This window comes from Pristiophorus japonicus, chromosome 4 (assembly GCF_044704955.1).
Source record: "Pristiophorus japonicus isolate sPriJap1 chromosome 4, sPriJap1.hap1, whole genome shotgun sequence".
NCBI lineage: Eukaryota > Metazoa > Chordata > Chondrichthyes > Pristiophoridae > Pristiophorus > Pristiophorus japonicus.
The window spans coordinates 196,883,976-196,896,068 of record NC_091980.1 but is presented as its reverse complement, the minus strand read 5'-3'; the positions used below and the strand labels follow the sequence as shown (position 1 = coordinate 196,896,068).

General features: G+C 39.7%; 1 protein-coding gene across 4 annotated transcripts in view; it reads left to right on the top strand.

Moving 5' to 3' along the window:
* Positions 1-12,093, top strand: part of ryr3 (ryanodine receptor 3) — a 561,329-nt gene that overhangs the window by 498,430 nt on the left and 50,806 nt on the right. For 2 of the 4 annotated variants that reach the window (XM_070878982.1, XM_070878980.1), the window contains exons 81-83: positions 1,308-1,381; positions 1,668-1,685; positions 2,463-2,543. In XM_070878982.1, coding sequence (XP_070735083.1) covers positions 1,308-1,381; positions 1,668-1,685; positions 2,463-2,543 — 173 coding nt within the window. The remainder of the gene's footprint in view (positions 1-1,307; positions 1,382-1,667; positions 1,686-2,462; positions 2,544-12,093) is intronic. The other 2 variants (XM_070878983.1, XM_070878984.1) reach the window with 1 other exon arrangement.

The window sequence follows — 12,093 nt, the reverse complement described above, 5'->3', positions numbered from 1 at the left end:
TAGCATTCTGCGGGATGGAGTCGAGGACACTCATGTCGAAGACAGAGTCTCGGTTAAGGAGATCTTCGAAGTGCTCCTTCCAGCGGGCACTGACTGCCTTTCTATCCTTGATGAGTATATCTCCGTTCTTGGCCAGCAGTGGGGTAGGACCTTGGATGCTTGGGCCGTAGGTGGTCTTGATTGCACTAAAAAATCCACACATGTCGTGGTTGTCGGCTAGTGGCTGTATCCCCTGCGCTTTCTCCACTCACCATCTGTTCTTTAGGTCGCGATTTTTATGTTGGACCTTGGCCTTCAGACATCTATAGAGAGATGAGATCACTAATTGTATAGTACCAGAATTATCCATCATGTTCCTAGGTAAAACAAGACTTTCAAATAGACTACAACTTCATATTTCTTTGGAATTCAAATATAATTATAGTTCACAAATTATATCACCTGTTTTGCATATCCGTGGTGTAAATCGCAAGTTATTCTACTTTAATCGTACTATCAGTCCTTACATTTCTCACATTACCACAGTGAATAGACTCCAAAAGTACTTCATTGGCTGTAAAGCGCTGTGAGATGCCCGGTGGTCGTGAAAAGCACTATATAAATGCAAGTCTTTCTTTATTACTAATATGGGTACGGTAATGTAATGATTATGTTACTGGACCAATAATCCAGAGGCCTGGACGAATAATTTGGAGAACTTGAGTTCAAATCCCACTTTAATCTTAACCCTAACCCTAAACCCGAACCAGTTTGAGAATTTGAATTTAGTTTAATAAAGTCTGGAAATGGTGTAAAAAGCTTGCATCAGTAAATGTGACCATGAAGCTGTTGGATTGTTGTAAAAGCCCAACTGGTTTATTAATGCCCTTCAGGGAAGGAAACTTTCCATTGACCTATGTGTGTCACCAATGTGGTTGACTCTGAACTGCCCTCTGAAGTGGCCACCCAGTTGCAGCAATTCAAGAAGATGGCCCATCACCTTCTCAGGGCAATCAGGGATGGGCAATAAAAGTGATGCCCACATCCCAAGAATGAATGATACAAATCTTCAAGACAGCCAGGTCTTATGTGACAAAGACCTGTAAAACATGAGTTCAAGTAACAGAATGTCCACAGGATTTTGTGGGTGGCACATTCCTGTACTAAATCAGTTATAATTCCTTTTTATATGATGATAAATTGACTTTAATATGATGAGAAATTGATCGTCACTGAAGGAGCAATCAAATCTACTGATTTCACAATCTATCAATTATGAGAGCGGCAAATTTTGTACTGTTTTGTTTCTTCTCTTTATTCAATTTCAGTGTTCTTGACTTGAATGCTTTTGAGAGACAAAACAAAGCAGAAGGTTTGGGAATGGTGACTGAAGATGGAACACGTAAGAACTGCATCTTTCATCTTTTCATCAGAACAATAATAGTTTATCTTGCAGAAATACACAATTGTTAATACATTATTTCCTTGAAATTGTTGCTCTTTAATTGTTCCTTCATTATTTTATAATTATTGTGTTCCCATTGTTGAGTTTAACTTGTAGTATTACAAGTTCATCATATTTTTATGGCTAATGTCTCACTATTTTTTTCTTTAAATGTTTTATTAATAAACCATTTACTCGCATTTTTTTCTCCTCTCCCTTGAACCCTAAAACCATTGATCCACAGTCATTGTTCGTGAACATGGTAAATACATGGTTTGGATATTTATTTTTGAATGGCAAAACTGACGGAGTGTGGACTAGAAAAAAATACTAACACATGGTTTCTATTTTAAATATGGGCATAATCATTCTATAATGGGTCAATGGATGTTACAATGCAGTTTTTTTTCTGGTCCATTAAAACTGCTTATTGTGTGGCTTGCATTGAGGATAACATTTGAAAATGTTTTGCAAATTAGAATTCTTGGATTGCAAGTTATTGATGTCTGTCAATGAAAAATGCACTTTAAAATAAGGTTGAATACAAAGATTATGTTTTCTTTAAATATGTTTGGTTTCAATTTTAAATTATTTTTTAATGCACTATGGTGCATTTTAGAGCTTTGTGTGTTTTTTTTAAAAAGCATCAAAATTCAAAATCCATGTTTGCAATAACATTGATTTTGTATTTATTGTCATCTAAACAATTACTCCATAAAAAATAAGTTAAGCCTGTGCGAAAGTGTGCAAGAAACTCAATTGTGATACAAATTTTATATGTCAAAAATCTAAAATTCGTCTGATCACAAAATGTTCTGACATAAAACTATTTTTGTACAGTTAATTAACTAAAGAATTTTAAAATAAAATCAATACACAGCCTTAAAATGATGTAATGTGGCATTTTATTTTACAGTGCTGTGTGAAGTTGTTAACTTCCATGATGCTTAAGTACTGATTACAATTGGTTTCTATTGTGGTGTGCCAAGTGCTGGGATTTCTTTCACTATTAGACTATCACTTTTCTTTACCTTTCCAGCTGAAAAGGTATTGCAGAATGATGAATTTACTCGGGATTTGTTTCGGTTTTTGCAACTGCTGTGTGAGGGACATAACGATGGTGAGTTCAGTTCAGTCATCTGCTGATGTACGTCACAACAACCTCAATGACACAAGTGAGAAAGATTAAAGCAGAAGACACACATTCAATTTACATGTTATTTTTATTTAGTAAAGGTGAAAATGGTTTTCAGGCTTGGTGCAGTCTGCAGACTTAATAGTAATATTCTCTTCTCAGAGTTGTACTGATATCAAAACATACAATTTTCTTGATATCTCTTGATTCAGTTTGAGTAATAATGTGTATATGTCCTATATATGACACTATGTAACACTAAGTAGCTTATCATGCACTACAATAATGTACTAAGATTCTGCAGTGCGATGCGATTTAGTTTCGCCCACTCTGAAACAACCCTGTCTGGGAGACACATGTTCTGGGTCCCTGGCTGTTGACAGTATTAATTAGTGACTTGAAGGAGAGTATTTCTTGCTGTGTTATAAAATCTACTAATTATAGCACACCTTGTGGCTAGGTGACAAATGAGAGAAAAAACGAATTAGACTACTGAGGAATTGCCACTGGATTTTAATGTATATAATAAATATAACGCCACTCCCCCAATGGCCAGTTTAACCAGTAGGTAGCTGAACCACAATGATTAGAACGTTCCCAGGTTTACTCTAAATTAGTTAACACCAGCCATGTTGGTAGTATAGATGCTGCATTTGGTCTTAGCACCCTTAGGAAGAAAATAAATCATCCAAGGTTCCTGGTGCTGTGATCCCTAAATGCAGATATTTCTCTCATGCTCCACACTTCGGATCACTTCTGAAAATGAATGTATACCCTCTGAGGACAGGATCATGTTATGCCTCACATGGTTGGGTAGCCTGCAGATACTCCCTGTCAAGGCATAAGCATGAATAATAGCCACTTGGGCAAAATACCAACGGGCATCCAACTCTTGTGGAATGGACCCAGCAAAGAATCAATGCCTTCAGGAGAGATGGGGAGGAGAACATATTTAAAATGAGGAATAAAAATAATGTACAATGCATGTGTATGCATGCAAAGTGTTTATTATCGAAGGCAGAGAAACAGAAGATTTTGCGTGTGATTATTAATCATTCACTGAAAGTTTCTAATCAATGTGAGACTATTATCAAAGAAGCTATTCAAATGTTAGGATCCATTTTGTGAGCATTTAAGGTAGTTATAAGAAGTTATTCTAATCGAATGTGGAACACTGGTCAAGCTGTATCGGGAATGTTACCTGCAATTTTAGAAACCGCACTTTCAAAAGGACATTGGTTTATTAGTTAGAAGACTGACAAGGATTATACTGAGACATAGAATTCACAGTTCTAAAGAAAGATTCCTGGAACTGAACTTGTTTTCATTGGAGAAAAAAAGATTGAAAAACACATGATGCAAGTCTGTAAAATGCTGTGAAGCATAAATGCTTTAGCTGCAAGCAGGTCATTTAGCTTCAACTGTAAGCACAGACTTAAAGGTTTAAACAAGCTTCAAGCAAAGCTCAATCTTAGAAGATTGTTTCCTCCACAGAGTAGTATACCTGTGGAACAGTAAAATTATCTAATACCGCATTGATTAACTCCTTAAAAAATATACTGTATAAATACTTGGTAGTTGGATTGGAGATTATAAGGCTACGTATAGATTGCGATAATTAAAACCACAGGAAGAATGAGGTTCCTGGCTAGTGTCAGTGGAAGAGTGCAGAACAAGAGGGCAATGTGTAATACTGAGGATGTGGAATGGATGAATATTCAGGTGATTGTCTTTGGAGATCAGATATATTTATGCAATACTTTCAAATGCAAAAGCAAAAAAAAACTGCATCAAAGACTACTCCCATAAATAACCCCTTCCTCCCTTTGAACCAGAGGGTGACTTTATACAGGCATCATCGGCTAATTTAGCAAGCCCAAGGGTGAAAAAAAAGACTTACTGTATTTCTTCTTCTCTTAGACAGTCCCTCGGAGTGGAGGATGACTAGCTTCCTCACTAAAAATGAGTCCTCAGGTGACTGAATAGACCAATGCGGGACCTACAGTCTCTGTCACAGATGGGGCAGATAGTGGTTGGAGCAACGTGTGGGTGGGGTGCCTGGGTTGCCGCGCGCTCCTTCCGCTGTCGACCCTTGGCTTCAGCTTGCTCTTGGCGAAGAGACTCAAGGTATTCAGTGCCTTCCCGGATGCTTTTCCTCCACTTTGGGCAGCCTTGGGCCAGGGAGTTCCAGGTGTATATATACTACTGGATATGACATGAGCCCTAGTCTTTGGAAAATGATAGAATATACACACATCAGATTGATGTTTAGACTATCAACTACAGGACAGTTACCTTAAAAATGACAGAAAAGCAGTAGCAACAGACAGTGCAGTAGATCACAGTACTTTACAGAACATTAATAACTACACCACCTCAAAGCAAAAATAACAAACGACACAACTCTTTGTTAATTCTTTCAGTAATAGTGAACCTGGATAGACGTGGGGTTTGTTCAGACCCATAGGCTCCGATATGTACAGGGAAGCAGCAGGGGAGCAGTTTAGCGGTCAGTGTAATGTATTTACTTCATGGGTTCTTATTGCTATTGTTATTAAGAACTAGTTGGTTTATTAATTAAGGTTTTATAATCATACTACATGTTATCAGTTCATCCATGAAGCTCACAACCACATACCTCATTTTGGATCCTGGAAACCCAAATGACTGGGGTTTTATTGAGTCTTGTGAACATCATGTAACTGGCTAAGCCACTCAATTCAACAGCTCTACAACTCTTTCGGTTCAACAGCTCTACAAACCTATGTGCATATTCACAGGTGCATACATTATACTGCTTCCCCTTTTTTTAGAAGCATGGTATTTATACAATATTTCAAAAGATTATTTATCATGATTACAATTTTACAAATTCGACTACTAAGTCTGAGTATCTTGTTGTAAGCTTTTAGAATCCTCCTGTTCCGACCTCCATTTCTTTGCAGTTGGCTGGCTATGCCCATGTTCTATATTCTTATTTGACTCCAGAGACCGTCTTGGGAATTTTTGTTTTCAGGGCGTGTGGCCCAGGATTCCTGACCTCTATCTTCCTGTGTCCTCTTGAGTTTCCTTAAGACCCTTACATCAATCCTGGTGTTAGCTTTCTTCCTAAGATCTTGATATTCCCAGTTATCAATATCCTGTCTAGTTGGTTTGCATTTCCTTGCTGATCTGAACCCCAACTCCACTTTCTCCCCCGCTGCCCCCCCGAAGATACAATGTCTCTGAGATTGTCCCATACCACAAAACCGCCTTCAGTTGGCTGCATCTGAGTTGGTGGGGATATGGATGTTGTGACTGTTGAAGTACTTGGGCCTGCTAACTCACTTTGATCATCATCCAAGTCAGGCTCGTAATCATCTACTCGTGGTACCGAAGGTGCATCACTCGCTAGAAACATTTGATCCACAAGAACCTTGTTGATATATTCACCAATTTTGACCAAGTACTGCTTGGTGCCACATACCCGAATAATTGTACCAATGTCCCATTCGCATAGACTTGCCCTTTTCGACGGACTGAGAACTCTGACCTGATTACCCTTCTGAAAGCACTGCTCTTTAATACTGGAATGATAATGATGTTTCTGCATCGATTGTGCCTTCTCTTCCTTATCAGACAAATTCGGTTCCAATAAACTGAGATGCGTCCTCAGCCTATGCTTTATCAATAATTCAGCAGGTGTGTACCCTGTTGTAGAATGGGGCGTAGCTCTATATTTTAAAAGAAAATTCGCTAACCTGGGCTTCATGCTCACCAATGATCCAGTCTGTAGAACTTGTTTCAGCAAAGTCTCCTTGACAATCCTGACGACCTTTCAGCTGCATCATTTGAAGCAGGATGATGTGGTGCTACCAATGTGTGTTTTGATACCGTTGTGTCTGGCAAAATTCACAAATTGCATGTACCGAAATTGCGGCCCATTATCTGACATCATTTCATCGGACAGGCCATGGCATGCAAAAATATCCTGCAATTCATCAAATGTATGCTCTGTAGTTGTAGATGACCCCATATGCCGTACCTCCAGCCATTTCGAATGGCTATCAATTGGAACCAGAAAATTATCACTGCCCCTCTCGCAAAAATCAATATGTATTCTTTGGAATGGTTCTGGCCAAGTCCATGTTTGCAGCAGCGTTTTAGCTGTCAAGGTCCTGCAGTCTTGACAGATAGTACACTTACTTACTAATACTTCCAAGTTTTTATCCAACCCAGGCCAATAAACAAAACTTTAGGCCACCGCTTTCATGCCTACGATGTCAGTATGCTCACTGTGAAGTTCTGTCAAGACTTTGGCTTGTAGTGTACTAGGAATGACTACTCTCAGGCCCCATTTTAAACATCCCTGCTCACATGATAATTCATGCCGATGCTGTTAAAAGAGCTTTATCCCCTCGTCTAAATGCATCTGATCTTCAGACCATCCTCGCAGGGTGTGCTCATATGCTCAGTGTAATATGGCATCTGTCTGTGTGTGCTCTACAATAACAAGCGATGATCAGAAAATCCTCATCAACGACATCTAGAGTGAATATTGACTGTTCGGGGCCAGTTTCAGAATCTTCATGAGGTAACCTTGAAAGGGCATCCACCACTGCATTCTACTTCGACGTGCGATACTCAATTTTGTAATCGTACTGAGACAATAAAATAGCCCATCGTTGCCTCCTGGAAGCCGCCATAGATGGAATTGCCGCCTTTGGGCCTAGGATAGCTAGTAACAGTTTGTGATCGGTTACTAGCGTGAATTGCTGTCCCAAAAGAAACTGGTGAAATTTTTTAATACCAAATATAATTGACAAAGCCTCTTTCTCAATCTGGGCATAATTTTTCCTGCCCATCATTCATAACATGGCTGATCGCTGCTCCCACATCATACCCAGAGGCATCACATGCTAGTCTTCGTTCATGAATCAGATTATAACGGATAAGAAGAGCACTACTGCTTAAGCGTTGCTTGCATGTGTCATGTGCATTGCTCTTTGTCCCATATCCAATGCACCCCTTTCTTAAATAATGGAGTGACGCGAGCACCATTGCTGGTCCAGGAAGAAAATCAACATAATATTGGATCATGCCTAAAAAGGATCGTAATTCAGTAACGTTTTTCGGTTCCGGAACCATCATGATGGCTTGCACTTTCTCCTTAACTGGTTGGAGCCCATTTTCATCTACTCACAATCCTAGATAGACCACCTCATGCTGTATGAATGCACATTTACTCCTCTTCAGCTTCAGATTATGGTCATTGAACCATCTGATACTGCTAAGATTTCCAGGTTTTCCTTCTCTGTGCCGATGGCTATCAACACATCATCTTGATTGCACAAACAGTGATTTATTCCCTGTAAGATCTGATCCATGGTAGCCTGAAATATCTTTGGTGAGGACTTGCTACCATAGGGCAACTTGGTGTATGAATATAAACCTTTGTGTGTGTTGACTGTCAGATACTGCTGATTATCCTTTTCAACGTTGAGTTGAACATGGGCGTGAGAGAGATCCAGTTTTGTGAAGACTTTGGTTCCCGCCAGTTCTGCATACAGGTCCTGTGATGTTGGTTCATCATCAACTGCTCGATTCAGGTAATTTTATAATTCCCACAGAGCCATACAGTTTTGCCTTCAGAACTACAACTAACTGGGTGGCCCAGTGACTCCTATCAGTCTTTACTACATTTTTCTCCAAATTATCAAGCGCTTACTCAACCTGTGATCTTAATGCATATGGTACTGGCCTTGGTCTACAAAAAATATGTTTGACATCTGACCTAATGTAAATATGCGCATTGTATCCCTTGATGCCCTCGTATGAGTCCTCAAACATGTTGGCATATTTCTCCCGCAGAATATCTAGCCGACGCTTAACCATTTCTGTACTACAGACCCTGTACCAATCCAAACAAAGCACTCTTAGCACAAAACATAAAAACAGATAGCAAGAGTTTCTGTAGGTATATAAAAAGGAAAAGAGTGGCTAAAGTAAATGTTGGTCCCTTAGAGGACAAGACCGGGGAATTAGTAATGGGGAACATGGTGATGGCAGAAACTCTGAACAAATATTTTGCATCAGTCTTTACGGTAGAGGACACTAACAATATTCCAACAGTGGATAGTCAAAGGGCTATAGGGGGGAGGAACTTAACACAATCACAATCACTAAGGAGCTGGTACTCAGTAAGATAATGGGACCAAAGGCAGATAAATCCCCTGGATCTGATGGCTTGCATCCTAGGGTCTTAAGAGAAGTAGCGGCAGGGATTGTGGATGCATTGGTTGTAATTTACCAAAATTCCCTGGATTCTGGGAGGTCCCAGCAGATTGAAAAACTGCAAATGTAATGCCCTTATTTAAAAAAGGAGGTAGAAAAAAAGCAGGAAATTATAGACCAGTTAGTCTAACATCTGTGGTTGGGAAAATGTTGGAGTCCATTATTAAAGAAGCAGTAGCAGGACATTTGGAAAAGCAAAATTCGGTCAGCAGAGTCAGCATGGATTTATGAAGGGGAAGTCATGTTTGACAAATTTGCTGGAGTTCTTTGAGGATGTAATGAACAGGGTGGATAAAGGGGAACCAGTGGATGTGGTGTATTTGGACTTCCAGAAGGTATTTGACAAGGTGCCACATAAAAGGTTACTGTACAAGATAAAAGTTCACGGGGTTGGGGGTAATATATTAGCATGGATAGGGGATTGGCTAACTAACAGAGAACAGAGAGTCGGGATAAATGGTTGGCAAACAGTAACAAGTGGGATGCCGCAGGGATCAGTGCTGGGACCCCAACTATTTACAATATATAGTAACGATTTGGAAGACGGGACTGAGTGTAACATAGCCAAGTTTGCTGACGATACAAAGATGGGAGGAAAAGCAATGTGTGAGGAGGACACAAAAAATTAGCAAAAGGACATAGACAGGCTAAGTGAGTGGGCAAAAATTTGGCAGATGGAGTATAATGTCGGAACGTGTGAGGTCATGCACTTTGGCAGAAAAAAATCAAAGAGCAAGTTATTATTTAAATGGAGAAAGATTGCAAAGTACCACAGTACAGTGGGACCTGGGGGTACTTGTGCATGAAACACAAAAGGATAGTATGCAAGTACAGTAAGTGATCAGGAAGGCCAATGGTATCTTGGCCTTTATTGCAAAGGGGATATAGTATAAAAGCAGGTAAGTCTTGCTACAACTATATAAGGTATTGGTGAGGCCACACCTGGAATACTGCATGCAGTTTTGGTTTCCATATTTACGAAAGGATATACTTGCTTTGGAGGCAGTTCAGAGAAGGTTCACTAGGTTGATTCCGGGGATGAGGGGGTTGACTTATGAGGAAAGGATGAGTAGGTTGGGCCTCTAAACATTGGAATTCAGAAGAATGAGAGGTGATCTTATCGAAACATATAAGATTATGAGGAGGCTTGACAAGGTGGATGCAGAGAGGATGTTTCCACTGATGGGGGAGACTAGAATAGAGGGTATGATCTTAGAATAAGGGGCCGCCCATTTAAAACAGAGATGAGGAGAAATTTCTTCTCTCAGAGGGTTGTAAATCTGTGGAATTCACTGCCTCAGAGAGCTGTGGAAGCTGGGACATTGAATAAATTTAAGACAGAAGTAGACAGTTTCTTAAACAATAGGGGGATAAGGGGTTATGGTGAGTGGGCAGGGGAGTGGAACTGAGTCCATGATCAGATCAGCCATGATCTTATTGAATGGCGGAGCAGACTCGAGGGGCCATTTGGCCTACTCCTGTTCCTATTTCTTATGGGTAAAGATTGGCTAATAAGAACATAAGTGTCAGCCGATTGGCGTATTTCGCTACAATAATAGGTAATCTTGCTTGTTGCCCTTGGTATTGTACTATACACTCCATTTATCCAAGCGTCTGCAGTTTTTTCCCCGAATATGTTTTCAGCTTTGCTGAGCTCGCCTTCAGTGGTATGCCCCCGAAATTCTTGTAATACACATCCTGATTCATTATTGAGCAATCAGCCACTGTATCTATTGTCATATTAATCTATTGATTATTAATCAGTACCAACGTTCTGAAACCCTGGCATAAGGAATATACAGCCTTGCCCTTCACTGCTTATACATCAAAACCTGCACTGTTCTGATTGGTTTCCACCCAGTGAAGTCTTTGATTATCGTTGGGCCTGTCCTTGGATTTACATGCGGCTGCAATGTGTCTCTTTACTTGGCATGGGTAGCATCTTGCCTACTTGAACCAACACTGTTGTGCAGTATGGTTGCCATTACACATATGACATCTATTCTTCTTAGTTTATAACACTCCCTCCAACCAGGGCTGACCCTCTTCTGCGTTTCTACAGCCTGGTCACTGTGAACTGCTACCACTGCCAGTAATGAGTGAAATCCCATAATATTTTTCTCTGACATCTCCATGGAGGTGGCTATCTTGCAAGCTTTCTCAAAATCATCCATACCTAACAATTTTGATTGGATGTGTTCATCCACATACAAATTTATTTCATAGAGCCCTATTTAGGAATCCTCCAAAATTGTAGTGTAGAGATAATTTTCTTATGGCAACAATGTATTCACTGATGGTTTCATCAGGTCTTTGGTTTCTCATTGTGAACTTATAGCTCTCTGCTATTTCTAAAAGCTGTAGATCAAAATGATTCTCCAATATATGTAGTATGTCTGAGAATGAATCTTTCTCGGGGTTAATAAATTCACTAAAATACTATAATTCTCTGCACCAATCATGACTGACAGAATAGCTTTCATCTTCTCCTGAACTGCTTGATTGCTTAATTGTGAATCTGCCACACCTGCTGAGACTTCATTGGTGTCATTAGCTTTAAAAAAACATTTGCAATCTTTCACTGTAGGACCTAAACCATTCCTTATTCTTGTCAAAAGCTCCCAAATTACTGACATGACTCATTGTCACATCAATATTGCCTTCTTAGCTTAATAGCCGTTAATCACTCTCAATAATCTTGAATTGCTTTTCAATGTCTCTAAATGGCTTTCCACAAGCTCTTTTTGTCAGTTCAACATTGTCCAGTACTCACAAAAAATAATGCTACTACCAGACTCTCATTCGAGAATCACGCTGCCGGTATATCTCCTTGCTGTGCTCCACTTGCATTTGTCTTCTCATAAAAGGAAATTCCATCAAAATTTCTTCATGAAGAAAATCCCATCCTCGTCACCATTTTGTAATTTATTTGCTTCATGGGTTCTTTGCTTAAGCATTCATAGCAACACATTGCTATTAAGAATGAATGAATAAGCAAAATACTATGGATGCTGGAATCTGAAATAAAAACAGAAAATGCTAGTAATCTCAGCAGGTCAGGCAGCATCCGTGGAGAGAGAGAGTTAATGTTTCAGGTCAATGACCCTTTGTCAGAGCTATTAAGAACTAGTTGGTATATTAACAAAGGTTTAACAATCACATAACACATTACACATTACCAGTTCATCCACTAGGCTCACAACTGCATGCCTCATCGTGGACCCCCTAAACCCAACTGACTGAGGTTTTATTGAGTCTTGTG